The sequence below is a fragment of the Spermophilus citellus genome, assembly GCF_964194105.1.
Source record: "Spermophilus citellus genome assembly, chromosome: X".
Classification (NCBI taxonomy): Eukaryota; Metazoa; Chordata; class Mammalia; order Rodentia; family Sciuridae; genus Spermophilus; species Spermophilus citellus.
This window is the reverse complement of record NC_138190.1, coordinates 45174265-45196387: the sequence shown is the minus strand read 5'-3', so window position 1 is coordinate 45196387 and position 22123 is coordinate 45174265. Positions and strand designations below refer to the sequence as shown.

At 40.2% G+C, this 22123-nt stretch overlaps 1 protein-coding gene across 3 annotated transcripts in view; it reads left to right on the top strand.

Annotated features, from left to right (window-relative positions):
- Positions 1 to 22123, top strand: part of SMC1A (structural maintenance of chromosomes 1A) — a 56974-nt gene that overhangs the window by 8760 nt on the left and 26091 nt on the right. For all 3 annotated transcript variants that reach the window (XR_014019983.1, XM_081277101.1, XM_081277100.1), the window contains exons 4-19: positions 588 to 791; positions 883 to 1121; positions 1827 to 2085; positions 2177 to 2317; positions 3354 to 3436; positions 3576 to 3783; positions 6863 to 7048; positions 7141 to 7320; positions 7412 to 7558; positions 7652 to 7789; positions 8645 to 8761; positions 8867 to 8973; positions 12572 to 12713; positions 16695 to 16840; positions 16931 to 17084; positions 18325 to 18435. Coding sequence is in view for 2 of the 3 variants with exons in the window: in XM_081277101.1 (XP_081133227.1) it covers positions 588 to 791; positions 883 to 1121; positions 1827 to 2085; positions 2177 to 2317; positions 3354 to 3436; positions 3576 to 3783; positions 6863 to 7048; positions 7141 to 7320; positions 7412 to 7558; positions 7652 to 7789; positions 8645 to 8761; positions 8867 to 8973; positions 12572 to 12713; positions 16695 to 16840; positions 16931 to 17084; positions 18325 to 18435 (2562 nt within the window). In the remaining variant the exon portion in view is untranslated. The remainder of the gene's footprint in view (positions 1 to 587; positions 792 to 882; positions 1122 to 1826; positions 2086 to 2176; positions 2318 to 3353; positions 3437 to 3575; positions 3784 to 6862; positions 7049 to 7140; positions 7321 to 7411; positions 7559 to 7651; positions 7790 to 8644; positions 8762 to 8866; positions 8974 to 12571; positions 12714 to 16694; positions 16841 to 16930; positions 17085 to 18324; positions 18436 to 22123) is intronic.

The window sequence follows — 22123 nt, the reverse complement described above, 5'->3', positions numbered from 1 at the left end:
GGTTAGTTTTTTCCCATCTTCCAAATTCAGCTTGCAAGAAGCCTGGGGACTAAGGTCAGGTTAGTTTAGGAAGATGAGCTTTATCAATCTTTGCCCAGAATTAATCCTTTTCTCCAGGAGTATAGGCTATTATTATAAAATCCATTTCTTTTACTTGTATTTCTATTGGAGATAAAAAGCTGTAGCTAGGACAATGTTGTGTTCAAGAGCAGGTAATGTTTAATATGTGCTTTTGAAAAATGTAAATAAATTGCATATTCATATTTTTAAAAAAGAAAAATTCAGCTTGAATGTCACACTTGGAAAGCCTTTCCAAGATAGGCATCCTTACTACTCTTCTACCCTCCAAGCATCATTTAGTCCTTTTTCTGTTTTGCTTCTATCAGTGTTCATAACACACTGTTATCTTTGTGTCTGTCTCTTCTGCTCCCTGTGCTCCTCAAAAGCAGAAAACGTGTCCTCAAATCCCAGTGTGGAATGTGGCCATATTTGGGGAGAGTGGACTTTTTTTTTGAATGAATGAGAGGGAGTGAGCAGGGAAAACAGTTAGCTAGGGTATAAATGGGAGAGTGTTTTGACCTTTATAGGGTGCTGTGGAATCTATTGCCATGAAGAACCCCAAAGAGAGGACAGCTCTATTTGAAGAGATCAGTCGCTCTGGGGAGCTGGCCCAGGAGTATGATAAGCGAAAGAAGGAAATGGTGAAGGCTGAAGAGGACACACAATTTAATTACCATCGCAAGAAAAACATTGCAGCTGAACGCAAGGAGGCCAAACAGGAAAAAGAAGAGGTAGGTGGCCAGTTTGCCTCTTAATTCTGAGGGACCTAAATGGAGCCAGTGCCTTACCGAGGCACCCCTGTCCCCGTTCCCATTTGCACAGGCGGACCGCTACCAGCGCCTGAAAGATGAGGTGGTACGAGCCCAGGTACAGCTGCAACTCTTTAAGCTTTACCATAATGAAGTAGAAATCGAGAAACTCAACAAGGAACTGGCATCAAAGAACAAAGAGATTGAGAAAGACAAGAAGCGAATGGACAAGGTAGAGGATGAGCTGAAGGAGAAGAAGAAGGAGCTGGGCAAAATGATGCGGGAGCAGCAGCAGATCGAGAAGGAGATCAAGTAAGAAGCAGACTTGGTCCTGCAATTTGTGGGAAACCAAGAGGCTGTGCTGTTCTCTAGGGCTCCTTTGAGCCTAGAGTCCAGTGCCTATACTAGTTTATCTTCTTGACTTACTTTGACCAGAACCAGGCACATTTCTTGACCTGCATTTAAGACAGATAAAATATTTAAGTACTTAGGCTGTGAATAGACAGGTTCTCAGATGAGGGAGAACTTGATAGGGGTGGTGGCCTTGTCAGATGAGAAGAAGCAATAAAGACCCAGCAATTGAAATGGCCAAGAAGACTGTCCTGGAAGAGGAAAACTGAAGCTAGAAGCATAAACAGGCATTTGAAATGGTTAGATCAGATGAGGGACAACTCAGTAAACACAGGGTATTCTTGGAAGTTGTTAGTGAGGGGTTTGGCCTGGCATGAGGTTGGAGCAGAGGTGGTAGCTTTGCAGCTGAACACAAGGAGGCAATACAGGAGAAAGAAGAGGTAGGTGGCTAGGCTGCCTCTTGACTCTGAAGGTCTAGAACATGAGGCTGAAGCTGTAATTCCAGGTAGTAGTTGGACTTCCCCTTTTTTGAAGATCCAGGGCATTAAATTAGCTGAGACTAGCTGGGGAGCTCAGCCCCTCCCCCCCCCCATTTCTTTAAGTAGAAAGCCTGGGACTCCTCCCTTCTTCCACAGTGCTGATTGTCCCCTTTCTCTCTGGCAAAAGGGAGAAGGACTCAGAGCTGAATCAGAAGCGACCTCAGTACATCAAAGCCAAGGAGAATACCTCCCACAAAATCAAGAAGCTGGAAGCAGCTAAGAAGTCTCTGCAGAATGCTCAGAAGCACTATAAAAAGCGTAAAGGTGACATGGATGAACTGGAGAAGGAGATGCTGTCTGTGGAGAAGGCCCGGCAGGAGTTTGAAGAACGGATGGAAGAGGAGAGTCAGAGTCAGGGCAGAGACTTGACCCTGGAGGAGAATCAGGTAAGCCTTGGAAGCAGTTGATTGATAGGCGATTGCTGGGCTGACCTGGGCTGACTTAGACATTCTTGTCCTCATTTCTGTCTCTACACAGGTAAAGAAATACCACCGGCTGAAAGAAGAAGCCAGCAAGAGAGCAGCTACTTTAGCCCAGGAGCTGGAGAAGTTCAATAGAGACCAGAAAGCTGACCAGGACCGTTTGGATCTGGAAGAGCGGAAGAAAGTAGAAACAGAGGTTGGCAAAAGTTATAAGATTATGTCTGGGGACTGGGATATAGCTCAGTGGCAGAGTGAATGCTTAGCAAGTACAAGGCCATAGGTTCAATCCTCAGCACACAAAAAGATTAGGAATGATGGTCCCTAGAAAAGAAAATAATGATAGTCTTTTTTTTAATATTTATTTTTTAGGTGTAGTTGGACACAATACCTTTATTTTATTTATTTTTATGTGGTGCTGAGGATCAAACCCAGGGCCTCACTCATACCAGATGAGTGCTCTACTGCTGAGCCACAACCCCACCCCTGATAGTCTTAACAATAATGGCAGTAACTAACATCTATTGAGTACTTTACTTATTTATGAGAGGTACCATTCTTTACATATATTCACTCATTTAATTTTTCATTTATGACTACCTTTATGGGATGGTTACTATTATCCACACTTTCCGAATAAGGAAACTATAGCACAGAGGTGAAGTAATTGTCTGAGTTCATATAATTATTAAGCAGCAGAACCAGAGTATGAACTTGGGCTGTCTAGCTCTAAAGCTCACACTGATAACCCTCTTACCATGTATACTTTACTTTCTATTTTTCTAATGTCGATGATGATGATAGAAAGTTGTCATATTGCCCCAAGAACTTGAAATGTTCTAGGCATTCTGTTAAGCACTTATATAGTAGTTACCCTGTTTTAAATGCTTGACATATGTTTTATGAAATCGAAGTTATCTACATTTTACAAATGAGAAAACAGGTTCAGAAAGGCCTGTGAAGCTTACTTTGCCTGGGTTTGACCCTCTGATTGTCGAGGAAGCCTGGAGTGAGGACAACACCTGTGAGAGGTTCTAGAGCCCTGGGAGGCCTTTGTCAGTTAGCAAACCAAACTGGACACCATCTGTGTGTCTCCTTTTTAGTAGGCCTCCTGCATTAATGACAAATTGTCTTGGACTCTTGGATGAGTGGGCACATAGAGAGTGTAAGTAAGTCCCTGTGGTCTTGGAGTTAACTGCCTCAGGCCCTGGTGATAGAATTTACTTGTTACCTAGGCCAAGATCAAGCAGAAGCTGCGGGAGATTGAAGAGAATCAGAAGCGGATTGAGAAGCTGGAGGAATACATCACTACTAGCAAGTATGTGGCTCAGCAGCCTTTCCCCCTTCCTTCTACTCCTGTCCTGCCCTGTCCCTTTTTAGGCAGGACGACCGAATCCCTCAGTCAGGAACATTATCCCACCAGCCAGGGTTAACTTCTATGTTCTGTCATTTTGTAGGCAATCCCTAGAGGAGCAGAAGAAACTAGAGGGAGAACTGACTGAGGAGGTGGAGATGGCCAAGAGGCGAATAGATGAGATCAATAAGGAGCTGAATCAGGTGATGGAGCAGTTGGGGGATGCACGCATAGACCGCCAGGAGAGCAGCCGTCAGCAGCGAAAGGCAGAGATAATGGAAAGCATCAAGCGCCTTTACCCTGGCTCTGTGGTAAGACAGGAAAAGGAAGTCTTACTGAGCACTTATTCATACCCACTATTATGGTTTTCCCAACAACCCTGTGAGGACGGGGTTGCTAATCTTATTTTTATAGTTGGGGAAATTGAGACTCAGAGAGATTGGTCCAAAAAAGCCCAGCTTATAAGTGGAAAAACTGCAATTCAAACCCAATTTGTCCTGATGCTTAAGCTTATGTTCTCTTCACCATACTAATTACATCTTCCATATGGCCTCCCTTGACATATACCAAGCCTGTTAGGTTTATTTATTTATTGTTTTTTCTTTAATTGGTACACTACAATTTTGCATAAAAGTGAAATTTATGGTGTTATGTTCATACAAGCACATGGCATAATTTGGTTAATTTTATTCTCTCCTATCCCTCCTTCCTCCCCCTCTGTCCCCTTCCACTACTCCACTGTTCTCTTTCTATTTTCATGAGAGCCCATTAGCTTTTAGGGACACCCCGAACTTTATCAGATATCTTGGCCTCTTTCACCAAATTCCGTGTTCCTATGTTCCCTGAGTAGTACCCCTCTAAATTATCCTGTCCCTGAGTTTAACTTAGTTTAGTTCTATGAATATTTCCTGATCATTCCTCTGGGTACTGCTGGGGAGATAAGTATGAATCAGAGTCAGTCCTTGGCCTTGAAGATCTTATCCTTTATCTGATGGTTCTTAGGAAACCATGCTTGATTTTGGTCAGGGATGATGTTAGGTCAAAAGAGATTTATTTTGTAAGGTAAAAGATTTATTTTGCTTGGTGCTTATGAAAGTTTGATATAATGTATATAACGTATTTAACATAATGCCTCGGTTGCAGTGATCTGTGAAATGGTAAAAGTGATTTTTGGAAAGGTGATTTTGAATTCAGACTTTGATTTCCTTGAGTCATTGTTGTTTGGGAGCCATAATAGGTTTTTTTCCATAGGATGGGGATTCTGTTCCTCTGTGAGACAGGAAAATACCATGGTGCTTTTCTTACTCTCCCACAGTTAATACAGCACTTTACTTTTGATACCAGATGTTTGGTTTTTTTCCCCACACACCAAGCAGTTCTCTAGACACCAGCTGAGTGTTCAGTAATTCAGTTCAGTTCTGACACTTGTCTATGTGGTGTCAGATCCCACATTAAGGGTTCAGTCTGACAGGACTGCCTCTCACTTCAGATGTCAATTGCAAGTGGTAGGTTGTGATCTGTGGTTCTGATTGACCTGTTATAAATAGGCTTCCCACGACCCTCTTCTTGGATTTGACTCATTTGCTAGGGCAGCTCATAGAACTCAGGGAGACACTTAGGGATACCCATTTATTATAAACAATTTTACAAAGGATACAGATGAATAGCCAGATGGAAGTGATGCATAGGGTAAAGTATGGGAGTTGAATCATGGAGTTTCTTTTTCTTTTCTGGAACTGGGGATCAAACCCAGGGCTCTGTGAATGTGAGGCAAGTGCTTTGCCACTGAGCTACATCCTAGCCCAGGTCGTGGAGTTTCTATGCTCTCACCATGCACACCATTCTTCAGGGACCACCTCTTGTTCAGATATCTAGAAGTTTCTCTTTTTTTTTCTAGAAGTTTCTGAACACAGAACTTTTGGGCTTTTATGGAGGCCTCTTACATAGGCAGGATTGATCAAATTATTAGCCATTGCTGATCAACTCAATCTTTGGCCCATCTTCCACAACAGAGGTTATGAGTGGGGTTGGGCTGAAGGTCTCAACCTTCTAATCTTGCCTTGGTCTTTCTAGTGACTAACTCCCATATTAAACCTATGTAGGAATGACCAGTGATCAGTTGTCACTCTTATTTTTGGAGCTATGTGTGTCAAGAACTGGAGACTAGGACTAAATGTATATTTCTTTTTTCTTTATTGTTCTCTCTCTCTCTCTCTCTTTTTTTTTTTTTTTTAGTAGTTGACATTGAAAGAAGGGACACTCCTGAGCTACATCCCCAGTCCTACTTATTTGTTTGTTTATTTATTTAGGTATCAGGGATTGAACCAGAGGGTGCTTAAACACTGGACCACATCCCCAACCTTTTTTTTATATATAATTTTTTTATTTTGAGACAGGGTCCCGCCAAGTTGCTTAGAGCCTTGCTAAGTTGCTGGGGTTGTCCTCGAATTTATAATCTTCCTGCCTTAGCCTCCCCGGGATTACAGGAATGCACCCTGCACCCAGCTCTAAATGTTTCTCAGTATCATAGTCCACACTGGTGTTTGAGTACAAATCTGTTATACCAGAACAATCATGAGTCAAAAGAAACTGGCATGTTACTAGAATACTCTTCAGTCATTCATTAATAATTAATCTAGTCTATCATCATATCATGTGTAAATGTCTCCTGGATGAGGCTGCTCAGGTTTGTAGCCTTCATTCATTCTTATAAGTTTCTAAAAGCAGGAATAGTCTTGGAAAACCTGTAGCTTTGATCTTTTAGGTGTTTGGTATAGTTGAACTGAAAATAATGTCATCTCTTTCACTAAGCCTCTTTTTTTTTTTTTTTTTTTTTTTAGCATTTGGAATTTATTTTATTTTTAGTCATTAAAATTTCCTTCAACATCCATATTTGAGACATGCCTTGGTATTTTTTTTTAATTATTTTATTGTTGGTTGTTCATAACATTACATAGTTCTTAACATACCATATTTCACAGATTGATTCAAGTGGGTTATGAACTCCCATTTTTACCCCGTATACAGATTGAGGTATTAATGTAATATTGGTTTTCCTACATTATGTAACCTATGTATTCATACCTTTGCTTCCCTCTTAACCCAAATGTTTTCATCTTTGGGAGGAATATTAGGATTGGCTACTGTGCAACTCTAGATTGTAGACAGTACTAGTCTTGCAAGTACCCCCCTCAGTCCATTCCTGTTCACATAAGGTAGGGTTACACAGATGTAGAACTAGCTGGCTAGTTTGACCAGTAGGGAGTATAGTTATGTGGATTGTTTCTGATAGAGATTCTAGCCTGCCCTTTCTGAGCTGGTAATTGAGATTACTAAACCAGCTCCCAAAAGCCTCATGCTTCAATTTTTTTTTCTTTCTTTTTCACTTAGTATGGCCGCCTCATTGACCTCTGCCAGCCCACACAAAAGAAGTATCAGATTGCTGTGACCAAGGTTTTGGGCAAGAACATGGATGCCATTATTGTAGACTCAGAAAAGACAGGCCGGGATTGTATTCAGTATATCAAGGAACAGCGTGGGGAGCCAGAGACCTTCTTGCCTCTTGACTACCTGGAGGTGAGGCTTGTGAGAATGGGGTCAGGGCAGTATTCGAGGGCTCTTCCTCTTGGGCCTCCGTATTGTGCCACTTATTGAGCTTCTTTACACAGGTGAAACCTACAGATGAAAAACTCCGGGAACTGAAAGGGGCCAAGCTAGTGATTGATGTGATTCGCTATGAGCCACCTCACATCAAAAAAGCCCTGCAGTATGCTTGTGGCAATGCCCTTGTCTGTGACAATGTAGAAGATGCCCGCCGCATTGCCTTTGGAGGCCATCAGCGTCACAAGGTATTGATTCCCTTACCCAGGATGGAGCTGAATAGCTTTAGTAATGGAGATTCCTGTTTAGCTTTTCCTTCTCTCTTTATACTGTGTATAGACAGTTGCACTGGATGGGACCCTGTTCCAGAAGTCAGGAGTCATCTCTGGTGGAGCCAGTGACCTGAAAGCGAAGGCACGGCGCTGGGATGAGAAAGCAGTAGACAAGTTGAAAGAGAAGAAGGAGCGGTTGACAGAGGAGCTGAAAGTAAGCCATGGGCACCTGTAGTCCCTAGGAGTAGAGGTTCCAAGCCCGTATTGACTGCCTTCTTACTATGTAGACCTTCCTTGTCCTCTTCAGGAGCAAATGAAGGCAAAGCGGAAAGAGGCAGAGCTGCGTCAGGTGCAGTCTCAGGCCCATGGATTGCAGATGCGACTCAAGTACTCACAGAGCGACCTAGAACAGACCAAGACACGACATCTGGCACTAAATCTCCAGGTAGGGCCTGGCCTTTAGCCCTGTCTTCCAAAGGTCCTCCTCATTTTCCTAGTTCAGGTTTCTCTGGAGGTGGGGAACTTGTTCCTTTCCTCCCAGACTATTCCAGAGAACTAAGCATAGCACAGTGTCAGACAGCCAGGGGTTCAGATCTTGGCTCAGCTATGTGTATAACATTCAGCAAGATACACAGTGTCAGTTTTTTCATCTTTATCTATAAAATAGGAATTAATATCTACTTTATAGGGTCCTTGCAAACATGGAAGAATACCTATAAAATGCTTAGACTAGTATGTGCTCAGTTCATGTTAGATGGCCATTATTAGCATATTCATTCAATAAATTTTTGAACTTCTAAAAGTGAATTAAAAGTGGGCCATAGGAATTTCAATCCCTATAGGTGGTGGCACTGTTCTAGGTATTTTCATGTGTTTTCCGATTATTGGGTTCTTCCCCAGCTTACCCTGGAGGTGTAATACAATATGTAGTGTGTGTATATGCACAATTACATGTGCATGTGTGAGAATAAAAAAAAAATTACCTTTCTCTAAAAAAAGATCTGACTTCTAGGACATACATAGTTCCAGGGTATCTATAGATAAGCGATTGTGGACCTATAGTTAAAGGTGTTTACTGTGTTGCCTAGTCCTATGGATTGAAGCTGGTTAATAGGAGGCCAGGAAAGAAGTCATGTGGTGGCTTCAGCAAGAGATGATGGAGATTTGACTAGGGCAGTGGTGCAAAATCAGGTTTTCTCAGTGTGTGGAGAGCTTGACCTTCCTGTTAAGCCAGTGTAGTCAGGGTAGCTCTTGTCCTCCAAGGAGTCTGGTCTCTTATTTTTCAACCCATTACCTCTAGGAAAAGTCCAAGCTGGAGAGTGAGCTGGCCAACTTCGGGCCTCGAATTAATGATATCAAGAGGATTATTCAGAGCCGAGAGAGGGAAATGAAAGACTTGAAAGAGAAGATGAACCAGGTTGGTAGAGGGTGAGCCATATCAGCATGTGTATCAGGGCAGGACTGGGATTTGAAGCAGACTCTGACCAAGAGAACCTCCATACTCTCTGGCTTCTCCCTTCAGGTAGAGGATGAGGTATTTGAAGAATTTTGTCGGGAGATTGGTGTCCGCAACATCCGAGAATTTGAGGAAGAGAAGGTGAAGCGACAGAATGAAATTGCCAAGAAGCGGTAGGTAGAAGTATTGGTAGAAAATACTGGGATGCTCTTTAGCTTCCAGCCTGACATCCTTGAAAATCAAATGCTGTCATAAGACATGGACCAGCTCTTAGAACCTCAATAGTTTATTGTAGGTAAGCCTCAAAGAACAGGGGAATCAGGGAGGCAGTATGACATAGGATAGTGTTTAAAAGTATCAGATTTAAACTTGGTTTACCTGGAATTAATGGATCTACAACTCATTATCTTGGTTAGTGACTTGACTTCTACAAGCTACAGTTTCTGTGACATGGGATAATAATGATACCTATCTTGTGGCATTGTTGGGAGGAACAGATGAAATAATGCTCATGAAGTATTTAGCATAAAACTTAGCACCTGCTAAGAGCAGTAAACATTAGTATTTATTTTCTCATTATCATGATTGGGTAGCGGGTTCTAGGCTGAAGGAATAGCCAGAACAAATTAAGCTCCTTTGTTTCTCTCTTTAGTTTATTCATTCATTCAATAATCTTGAATACCTATCTTGTTCCAGGTTGTCCTGTACTAGGTATTGAAGGAGCCCAGGGGATTTGGGGGTTAGACAGATGAACATGACATAGTCACTGTTAAAGGAGGTCACTCCCTAGATCCTGGTTCTCAGTCAACAGTTCATCTACCCCTTTACCAATACAGTAAATATTCATTGCACTCCTACCACAGGCTAGGCTCAAAGGATTAAATTGGAGGATCTATCTTTTTTCAGGGAGCTTATGGAGTACTTGGGGAAACAGACAGATCAACAATAACAGAATAGTGTAATTGAGGTATATAAAAATAATACAAAGGACATTTTCAAGGAGCTGCAAATCAGTAAGAGGAAAAATACAAAAAAAAAAAAAGAAAGAAAATGGGCAAAAGATACAGTTGGCATTTTATGGAAAGAGAAAATTGGTTGGCTAACAACAGTAGGAATTAATGTTCAGTCTCTTAACCAGAGGAATACAAGTTAAAAGCAATCTAGCAAGGTCTGAGGATGTAGCTCAGTGGTAGAGCACTTGCCTAGCATGTGCAAGGCCCTGGGTTCAATCCCTAGTACTACCACAAAGAAAAATTCTAACAGTATTTGGTGAAAATTAGTCTACGTATGTCCTCTTTAGTATGGAGATCATATACACACACATATCCCCCACTCCATAATGTTCAGTCTCTTTGAACCAGAGTTAATATATACACATATACACACACCAGAAAATCTTACTACAGGATCACAAATAGGCACATTCAAGGTTGTTCATCTTGGCATAATCTGTGTTAATGGGGCATTGGTAGCAATGTAGAATGGCCATCACTGGGTAAAAGTATAAGTTTAAAGTGATGATTATACAAACTGTAATACTGTAAAGCAGTTCAAAGCAAGAATAGATTTATAAACAGTTACTTGAATAAAGTATGACTGAAAAAATAAGAATGAAAATTAGAACACCAAGCATTTGTATAAATTTGAAAACATTTTATAAGGATATGCATTTTTAAATTTTTTTTATTTTTTTAGATGTTGATGGACCTTTATTTTATTCATTTTATTTATATGCGGTGCTGAGGATTGAACTCAGTGCCCCACATATGCTAGGCAAGCGCTCACCACTGAACCACAACCCCAGCCCAAGGATATGCATTTTTAAGGGGGAGTGTGTGTGTATACATATTACTTTGGGGTATGTATTAAAAATAGGGAAGGTAATTGAAGTGGAAATTGGTATTAAAACAAGAAGACAAGAAGGGTCTTGCACAGACAGTGATAAGTGTAATGAGCCATAGATTTGATTAACTCAACTCTGCAACTGAAGTTCAAAAAGGGAAGAACCCAGCAAAGTATAACAGGTACTCAGAACCTGCTCTGAACCACCAGGAAAGGTTTTACAGAACAAGGAGTGATGAACTAAAGACCTGAAGAGTGAGTAGGATTTAGCCAGCCAGGTAGTGGCAGAAGAAGAGAGTTGCAGGCAGCAAGAACAGCATGCTTGGAGGTGTGAGAGAGCATGCCTTGTTCTGGACACTAAGTAGTTTTGAATGTCTAAAGCATAAAAACAGGGTCAGGAGAAAGGCGGGGGTGGTGGAGAGGTCAGCAGGGGCCAGATCACAGAGGACTTTATGAGTCATACTTAGGAGATTAGACTTAAAATTGCATGGCTCAAAATTATAGTTAATTACATTCCATTTGGATTATAATGACTAATAGGTTTAAGCTGCTAGCATGACATCTGGCAGCATCTGTCACACTCAATTGGGGATTGGAGGGGCAGTTGAAAGTTATTAGCCCTGCCTGGCCTGCTAGTGTCTATATATGGTTACATACTCTTAGTTTCTGAAAAGATGGGGGACAGACAATAATAAGAATCTAATATTTTCTCCATGGTCCTACCCAAGCTCTGCCCCTTAAGAGGTTCTAAAATCTTCAGCAGTGGTTGGGATGCTGAAAATAATTAAAACCCTTGGGCAAAGATGAGCTGAATATAGTCAGTATACCTGGCAATGATAACTTTAAATTTTTTTTTTTTATATTGGGAATTGAACTCAGGGGTGCTTAACCACTGAGCTACATCCCCAGCCCTTTTTTATATTTTATTTAGAGACAGGGTCTCGCTGAGTTGCTTAGTGCCTCGCCAAGTTGCTGAGGCTGGCTTTGAACTCGTGATACTCCTGCCTCAGCCTCTCGAGCCACTGGGATTACAGGTATGCGCCACCCTGCCCGGCATAACTAAAATTTATTGAGTAGTTACTGTGTGCCAGGCATAGTTCTAAGGACTTTAACTCATTGAGAATATCTCTCAGGAATTCTGAGGTAAGTACTGTTGTTATTTCCACAGATGAGGAATCTGAGGAATAGAGAATATAATATAACTTGACTGAGATCATACTACTAGTAAATGGCAATATTGGGATACCAATACTCTAAACTCACTACATTATATTGTGATGATGGTGTATGGGAGTGAGCCCAGGTTTTGGTGACTTGGGTTCCAATCTCATATGTGCCATTTACTAGCTGTATGGCATTTTAGCCTGTTCTCTCTGTTGTAAAATTAGGATAATAATGCCTACTGTGGAGCTATGGATTAGAGGGTTCAAGATAATGTGTGAAGTACATAGAAGCTTAATAAATAAGAATTAAACATAGCTGGTGGATTCAGATGGACCTTTTTATGCCCTCTGACTGTAAAATGGAAACATGCTGGAGTCTTCAGTGTTTGAAGGGTGATAAATGGGTTTTGGCCTAGTCTCCCCTACTTTATGCCATGTCCACAGGGGAATTTCATTCTTTAACTTTTGGCATGTGGGGGTACCCAACCACTGAGCTACATCCCCAGCCCTATTTTTTATTTAGAGACAGCGTCTCACTGAGTTGCTTAGTGCTTTGCTTTTACTCAGGCTGGCTTTGAACTCGTGATGCTCCTGCCTCAGCCTCCTGATCTACTGGGATTACAGGCATGTGCCACCACTCCTGGCATAGTTTTTTAACTTGAAGACAGTTTTATGTGCATGTGAGTGGATGAGATAATGGTGACTAAAATCTAGCAGTAATGTGGAGGCCCTGAGCCCTGGGCCTAGTTCCTCTTTCTCTCCTTAGTTTGGAGTTCGAAAATCAGAAGACTCGCTTGGGCATCCAGTTGGATTTTGAAAAGAACCAACTGAAGGAAGACCAGGATAAAGTACACATGTGGGAACAGACAGTAAAAAAGGATGAAAATGAGATAGAAAAACTCAAGAAGGTAAGGAAGGAGAAAGTTAAAAAGGAAAAATTGGAATAAATATGACAGAAGGGTAATGTCCATAGTTTATACATCTCTCACCTAGATTAATAAGAAAAACATCAAGATCCAAGTAGGGGGAAAATATGTAAGTAACATAGACAATGAGATTCTAACAGCTCATGAACACATACAAATAATTTATCTTTACCAGAAATCAAAGAAATGCAAATTAAATTAGAAACATTTGGGTATAATTTGTTTCTAGACTATTGCTCAAGATTTTAAAACGAAAAAAGAATACTCAGTACCAGCTGTGGTGCAGGAGAACAGTATTCTTACACAATTTGCCATCATCCATCAGGAGGATTCAGAATACATTTATACCCTGTAACTCGGTAATACCTGAAGAGATCATCAAGATCACGTAAAGCTTTGTGCAAACAGGTTGATGTTTATTAGTAGCATAATTTATAGTTCTAAATTGCTAACTATCTACATGCCCCTTGGAAAGTGGGAATTTGGCACATCATGGTACATTGATGTATGTAATTATGTACTTTAATGGTTTTAACATTTTAGTAATACAGAGACCTCTTTTAAAGCAAAACTCTCCTCTAAGATATTGCCTTAAACCCTTGATGTTACTGAAATATATACTTAGAAAACTTAAAACAAAAGCCAAGAAAAACTTACAAAATAAGTACTAGCAAAATGAATAAAATTGCCCGTCGTGGTGGCGCATGCCTGTAATCCCAGCGGCTTGGGAGGCTCAAGCAGGAGGATCACGAGTTCAAAGCCAGCCTCAGCAACTGTGAGGTGCTTAGCAACTCAGTGAGACCCTGTCTCTAAATAAAATATAAATTCGATCCCCAGTACTTAAATAAATAAATAAATAAATAAATAAAATTAAAATTCAGATTTTTAAAAAAATAACAAATATATATTTTTTAAGTTTTTTTAAAAAAATTTGTCCTAATTAGTTATACATGACAATGCATTTTGACACATCATACATAAATGGAGTATAACTTCTCATTCATCTGGTTGTACATGATGTACAGTTACACAGGTCATATAATCATGTATGCACATAGGGTAATAATGTCATTCATTCTAGTATCATTCCTGCCCCTTCCCCTCCCTTTACATTCGCCTGTCTAGTCCAAAATACCTCTGTTCATCCTTATTGGGGATGAGCATCTGCATATCAGAGAAAATATTCAGCTTTTGGTTCTTCGAGATTGGCTTATTTTGCTTAGCATAATATTCTCCAGCTCCATCCATTTACTGGCAAATGCCATAATTTCATTCTTCTTTAAGCCTGAGTAATAGTTCAGTGTGTGTGTGTGTGTGTGTGTGTGTGTGTGTATGTGTGTATGTGTATATCTATCACAGCTTCTTTATCCATTCATCTGTTGAATGACACCTAGGTTGGTTCCATAGTTTAGCTATTGTGAATTGAGCTGCTGTAAACATTGATAAGACTGCAGCACTATAGAATGCTGATTTTAAGTTCTTTAACAAATATATTTTAATTGATCTCAGATAAAAAATTCTCAGGGAAGGTCAATAATTGTTTCAAGCCCCTAATCTGCTAGAGCCATTTCTTGAAGAACCTTGAGGAACTGGGTTAAATGTTTTTTCTCATTATTTCACACCCACATAATTTGCATGTCTAGCAACTGAGTTCAGTTTCTTCATATTTCATATTTAGTCTTTAGATCTTCTGCTTTGTCAGCATAAGCTTTCATGGCATTCCCTTTAGTACTCCCTTTCAGCTAATTCTGGGAATCACACTTGGCCTTACCTTTGAGTTCCAGCATCTTAAGCTGTGCTGTATTTATGTTACCTACGGTCACTTGTTCATAATGGCTATAAGAGGTATAGCATCTCATTGTCTGTTGGGTTTGGTCTTAAGAGCTGCTGGTCCAGTCACAGTCTCCCTGGGAGCCTAGAGAAGGCAAGGGGGAGGAACTAATAGTGTAAGATTGAACTGACAAGTACATCCCCAAAGATTCCAGACCCCAAATTTAACTATATTCATTCCTTGCAACAGATGATGATGTTTTGCTGAAACCTCATCACTTCATAGTGATTTTTTTCTAGTGGCTACTATACCTTAGTTCTTTGACATGCCTGTGTCAATGTGTACTCTGTGATGACTCTCATTTTCCTACATCCTTCTTTGTTCCTTACAGCACAAACTTTTGTTCCTTACAGCATTCCCTCCTGATATGGTATGGTCTTCTCTTGATTTGAACATATCGTTTTACTTTTGTCTACCTATATATGTTTTATCATTCTTGTTTGTTTTTTTTCATTAACCCCTGGTGATTAAGGTAGTTCTCTTTGTTGTCATTGGAATCTTAAATGCAATTGCCAGTAAGGTGGTAAAATCCTAGGGCAGGACTAGATTCATATCTGGATGATCCAGGATAACGTGTTTATGTGAGTTTTGGACTTCTTTCTTTTTGGGGAGGGTACTGAGGCTTGAACTCAGGGACACTTGACCACTGAGCCATATCCCCAGCCCCATTTTGTATTTTATTTAGAAACAGGGTCTCAATGAGTTACTTAGTGCCTCACTTTTGCTGAGGCTGGCTTTAAACTCTCAGTCCTCATGCCTCAGCCTCCAGAGCTGCTGGGATCACGGGACAGGCATGTGCCACAGCACCCGGCTAGACTTCTTATTTTGAAATAATTTTCAGGTTACCAGAGAGTTGCAGGAATAATACAATGATTCTCTCAATATTTGTGGAGGATTGGTTCTAGGACCCTCCTTCAAAGACACCAAAATGTGAGGATGCTCAAATCATTTGTATAAAACAGTATTATTTTTGTCTAACTCACATATATATTCTCCTGTATGCTTTAAATTATATATTATTTATAATATGTAATATCATGTAATACTATGCAAATAGTTATGCTTTAACGTTTAGGGAATAATAACAAGAAAAATGTCTGTACACATTCAGTAGAAACAATTATTTTTTCCAAATATTTTTTGTTGGATGTAGAACTAAGGATAAGAAAGGCCAAATGTCAAAGAACTTCCATCTGCTTATCACCAAGCTTCACCAGTCATGAACATGTTACCACATTTGTTTTTATATTTCCTCTATGTATGTTTATTAGTTGCAGATATGTCTCCTTTATATGACTTCTTAAAATGAAAAAAAAATCTTCCAATACAAAATTAGAACATTATAAGTAAGGTTACAATTCTCCTTTGGCTGACCACTCTCAATCCTAGACTCCTTATTCTTTGCAGAGGTAAGCCCAGAATAGTTTGCATTCTTCAAGACCTTTTAGGATTTGCTTAAATATATGTACATTCATATATGAGTACTCTTAGAAATACGTAGTATTGTTTGTGTGGGTTTTTACAAAACATGTTATATTATACATGACAAATTTTTGATTTATAAAAATAGCTCAAATATAACATTGTCAGAATGCAGACTTTTAATTACAATCTAATCTCAACTATGTAAAGCTGTTTATAAATAATGCTGGGGAAAATATACTAAAATATTAATTGGTTATCTCTGGCTGGTGGGATTAAGGAGTACTCCCCTTCGCCTTTATTCTTTTTTTTTTTTTTTTAAATACACGACAACAGTGGAATGCATTGCAATCCTTATTACACATATAGAACACAATTTTTCATATCTCTGTATATAAAGTATGTTCACACCAACTTATGCCATTATACATGTACTCTTTTTTTTGGCATTACAATTCTTAATACATGTATATACCACAATTTCCATACTTTGACAAAACTTGTCTATAGTGGGTAACTTAGGTAATTGGGATTTTGTGGGAGGGCAACCAAATAAGATAGAGAATGCTAAGAGGTTACAGGGGTGTGAAAGCAAAGCTCATTGATGAGTGGCTCCAACAAACTGCCTGTTGGGAAGGGTGGGGCAAGAGAAGATCCCACAGTGAGATGGGAAAACCTTCATGTCTTATCCTGTTCCCTGCTGGGACCAGGAAGAACAAAGACATATGAAGATCATAGATGAGACCATGGCCCAGCTACAAGACCTGAAGAATCAGCACCTGGCCAAGAAGTCAGAAGTGAATGACAAGAATCACGAGATGGAGGAAATTCGGAAGAAACTTGGGGGCGCCAACAAGTGAGTGGGCTCAGGGATAGGGAGGGAGGAGTAGTTAGAAGAGGAAGCCTGCCAGATCTGGGTCTTACTTACCTCCCTGGACCTTTTTAGGGAAATGACTCATTTACAGAAGGAGGTAACAGCCATTGAGACCAAACTTGAACAGAAGCGCAGTGATCGCCACAATTTGCTACAGGCCTGCAAGATGCAAGACATCAAGTTGCCGCTGTCAAAGGGTACTATGGATGATATTAGTCAGGAAGAGGTGAGTATTATGGCTGGTGGTAATGGGCTGTGAACAAAATTTACCAGGGATGGGGGTGAGAGTGGCCAAGAAGGCAGGTGACAGGGAAGGACAGTGGGCAGAGGGTGGGAGGGACATAAAGAGGGATGTACGTGTGAGAGATGAGGTAAGGGAAGGCAGGTATGGTTAAAAAAAAAAATGACCATGCTGGGTGAGATGGCACACACCTATAATCCCAGCAACTCAGGAGACTGAGGCAGGAAGATTGCAAGCTCAAAGCCAGCCTCAGCAAAAAGCAAGGTGCTAAGCAACTTAGTGAGAGCCTGTCTCTAAATAAAATACAAAATAGGGCTGGGTATATGGCTTGGTGGTCAAGTGCCCCTGTGTTAAACTTCCTACCAAAAAAAAAAAAAAATTGGCCTTGGTGTGAGAGGAAAGATGAATTGGGAGTAGAACTGCAAGCCAGGGAGTGGTGAGAAAGTTGAGCCAGGAAAGGATGAAGTAATCCATTAATCTTAGGGACACAAGTTAGTTTGGCTCCAGCAGGTGATGGATTTTGTAGGAGTGGGAAATGAGGGACATTGGCAAAGAGCAAAGGAAGATGGGAAACTGGGGGACCTGAGGCTTAGCTGCAGTAAGGGATTTTGGCCAGGAAAGGGTTGGCTAAGGGACATCAGCAATGCAGAGGTGAGGAAGCTTTGTTACAGGAAAGGGAGTGATGTTAAGGCAATAAAGGAGCCAAGGCACTTTATCCATTGGAAGTGAAGATTTGTAGCTAGTGGGTGGGAAATATTAACCAAGAAGAGGTAGGAGGTTCATATATATCTTTGACTGGGTTATGTACCTCTGTCCCACATGTCTTTCTTCCTTCCTCTTCCCAAGTAGCATGTCAGTTCAATTCAGTAAAATATTTTGAACTCTAGAAATGTTCTGGGCATCATGGTAACATGTGACGTAATTACCTCTAATCCTAACCACAGTCCTGTGAGGCAGGCTTTGTCCCAAAGAAAAGCCCACATTACAGATGAAGAAGCTCAGCATCCAAGGTCATGACTTGCTGAGGATCACACTGTTAGTAAGAGGTAGATCCCTATTATGAAAATTCAAGTCTTTTTGCCTGTAAAGTCTCTTTTGGTTCTTCCCCAGTGCCTTCCTAGGAGGTGCTTCCTCAAAGACATTGGAAGCTGCAAAGGAGCCCTTTGCCTTCCACTAGAAAGGCCAATCTGCTCCATTTGACACTCTCTCTCTCTCACCATCACAGGGTAGCTCCCAAGGGGAGGAATCAGTGAGTGGTTCCCAGAGAACTTCCAGTATCTATGCTCGAGAAGCCCTCATTGAAATCGACTACGGTGACCTGTGTGAGGATCTGAAGGTGAGGATCAAACATGGGAGTGGGGAGTATCTTCCCAGCTGTCTAGAGAGAATGGGTCAGCCCGTCTTGGAGCCTGTTGAGACCATGACTGGAAAGGAGAGAGCTAACAAAAGAGGAGGATTGAGCTGTGAGCCAAGGTCTCTCCCTCATATGTACAAATAGACACATGTGCATCTCTTACCCCTGACCCCCATTTGCTTGTATACATGTTTACTGCTAGTCACCCTATTTCACATATATACATGGCAGAGCTTAGGTACACAGACATAAGGCTCCTATACAGTAACAGACTGGCCTCAGGTGTTCCACACTGTTATGTCCTGGGTTCCCTCCTCATGTGGCATTATATCATCCTGGGTGTTTCTTTCCTTCCTCATGCTTCAGCTGCCATCTCTATGCTAGGTCCACAGGTTACCTCAAACTCCAGCCTTCCTCCCAGATCTGTCCCTTATCCTTGGTGCCACTACATGCTCTTCCAGAAATCTGAGCTTCATGCTTGACTCCTCCCTCTCTCATTTTACGTATCAAGTCCTATTGATTCTGCCTCCTAAACATATTAAATTATTTTTCACATTTGCAACATCTTCTCTAGGGCATGCCACTTTCATCTCACACATTCTTAAAGGAGCCTCCTAAATAATTTCCTATGCTTTCCAATCCATATCACATTATCCAGAGGGACTTGATTAAAAAAAAACTTTATGCAAATTTCCAAACATATATAGAAGTAAGGAGAATGATATAATGAATGCCAGGCACCCATCACCCAGCTTCAACAGTTAGCAACATATGGTCAGTCTCATTTTTTTTCATACCACCACCACCATTGGACTATTTTAAAGCAAATTCTAGACATTATTGTATCCATAATTACTTCAGCAAGTGTGTCTAGAATATGAGGACTCTTAACCACAGCAGCATACCTAAAAAAGAGGAATTACTCTGTAATAATCTAATATTCAGTTAGTGTTTAGACTTCCATGAAAAGTCCCTCCCACTTTTTTCTCAGTTTATGTGTTCAAGTCAGAATCAGATTGAGAGGTCCATATGTTAAAATTGGTTGTCGCTAGTCTATAACATTTTTCTATCCTTTGTCCTTTTTTTTTTTCCTATTTATTTATGGAAGAAACTGGGTCATTGATCTTTTAGAATTTTCCACATTCTGGATTTGGCTGATTATGTCCCCATAATGTTACTTAACATGTTCTTCATTCCCCATGTTTCCTATAAACTGGTAGGTAAATTTAGGTTTTGATTTGATTTTGATACCACTGAGCTATATCCCCAATCTTGTGGGGTGCAAGACTGGGGATATAGCTCAGTGGTAGAGTGCTTGCCTAGCATACACAAGACCCTGAGTTAAATCCCCGGTACTGGAAAAAAGAAAAAAGTCCTTTATTTTTTTAGGGGGAGGGGGCAAGAATGTATCATAGGTAGTGCTGTGTAATTGTGAACTTCCTTTTGTATCACATCATAGATATTTGTTGTCATGGTGTACTCACTTGTCTTGTGTGCTAATCTGTGTGTGAGTTCATGCACATGCTCTTTTTCTCTTAGTCTGGTTCCAGGAAATCTGTCTCACCCACAAGGATACCAAAGTCCATGGATGCCCAAGTCCCTTATAGAAAATGCTATATTTGCATACATATAACTTATACTTGAAATCATCCCTAGATTACTTACAATACCTAATAAAATGTAAGTATTTGTTACACTAGTGTTAGGGAATAATGACGTAAAGTCTGTACATGTTCAGTATAGGCACATTTAAAAAAATTTTTTTGGTACTGGGAATTAAACTCAGAAGCACTTTACCATTATGCTACATCAGGCAGGCCTTTTTTGTGTGTGGGGGGGCATGATCTCACTAAATTGCTGGCCTTAAATTTGTTATCCTCCTAACAGCCTCCCAAGTTGCTGGGATAACAATTTGTACCTCCACAACCAGCTTAAAAAGTATTTTTGATCCATGCTTGGTCAAAGCAGAGGATGCTGAGGGCTGATTGTGTAAGAAACACTGAATGCCAGATGAACCTATGAAATAAAAGCACAGGGATACATTGACAAAATCTAAATTATGGGAAATTTGTTTTTGAGACAGGGTCTTGCAGTGTTGCTGAGGCTGGCCTCAAACTTGGGCTCAAGTGATCTTCCAATCTCAAATTCCTGAGTAGCTGGGATTACATATGAGAAACTAAGGGGAAAAGATCTGATTTCATCCATAAATGAAAGAAAAGAGGGAGGGGAAGCTGTTACAGACTAAGAGACTAATCAACCCATTGAAATGTGTACACCTTACTTGAATTCATTGTAAAGAAGAGAGGGAAGAGGGAACTTAGAAGGTAAGGGAGCTTAAGAGACGTATTAGGTAATTGTACTGTATTTGGAATCAGCTTTGGAAAACCTATAAAAATAATTTATAAAACAGGGCAAATTGAACACTGACCAGATGTTTTTAAAGTTAGAGAATTGTTAATTTTTTTAGGTTATGATAATGGTATTGTGGTTTCATTTTTTAAAAAAATACTTATCTCTTACAACAGTGATTCTCATTGTTTAGGTGAGTATTTTGCCCCCAGGAGACATTTGACAATGTATGAGACACTCTTTTCACACCCACTTGTCATGGCTTGGGCAGGGATTACTCTTAGCATCTAGTGGGTAGATGCCAAGGATGCTGCTGAAATCTTACATAGAATAGCCCCCAACAAATATTCTAACCTAAAATATCAATATAGGCCTGAGGTTTAGAATCCCTGTTTTAGAGATACATACTAAAGTATTTGAGGATGAAATGAATGACTTGGATTTGCTTTGATACAATTGATTGTTTCGGAGTTGGGCAGTATAGGTAACAGAGTATTGGGCATGAGTTGATAGTTGTTGGAACTGAGCAATAGGTACATAGGTTTCGTTATATTCTCCAAGGTTTTGTATATATTTGGTAATTTACATAATACAAATTTTTTAAAAAGAAAAACAATCATTAGTTTGGGGTGATCCATTTTTATAAAAGTCCCCATTACCTTTTAGCAAATTGGTTTTAGCAGATGTTGACAGTCATTGCCTAAATCTGTTAAGGATTGTAAAAGGATAGTCTAATTCTTTCATTAATCATTCTTTGATTTATTTGTGGGATTTATTTATTTATTTGTTTATTTAGGTACTGGGGACTGAACCCAGTGGTGCTCCACTACAGATCCAAATCTCTAACCCTTTTTAGTTTTTATTTTGAGAGACAGTCTTACTAAGTTGCCCAGCCTGGTCTGGAACTTACGATCTTTTTGCCTCAGCCTCCTGAAAAGCTGGGATTATAAGCATGCACCACTGTGTCTAGCAATCTAAGAAGAACTTTGCCACATCAACTGTTCCCTTGAAGTAAAGTACAACCCCCTGCCATGAACATCCCTGGTTTCACCTTATAAAGTTTGAGTTATTAATGGTCAACTGCAGTCCAAAAATATTAAAATAGAAAATTCCACAAATAAACAAAAAGTTCTGAGTTGTGTGCCATTCTTTTTTTTTTTTTTTTTTAAAGAGAGAGTGAGAGAGGAGAGAGAGAGAGAAGAGAATTTTTAATATTTATTTTTAGTTCTCGGCGGACACAACATCTTTGTTTGTATGTGGTGCTGAGGATCGAACCCGGGCCGCACGCATTGCCAGGCGAGCGCGCTACCGCTTGAGCCAC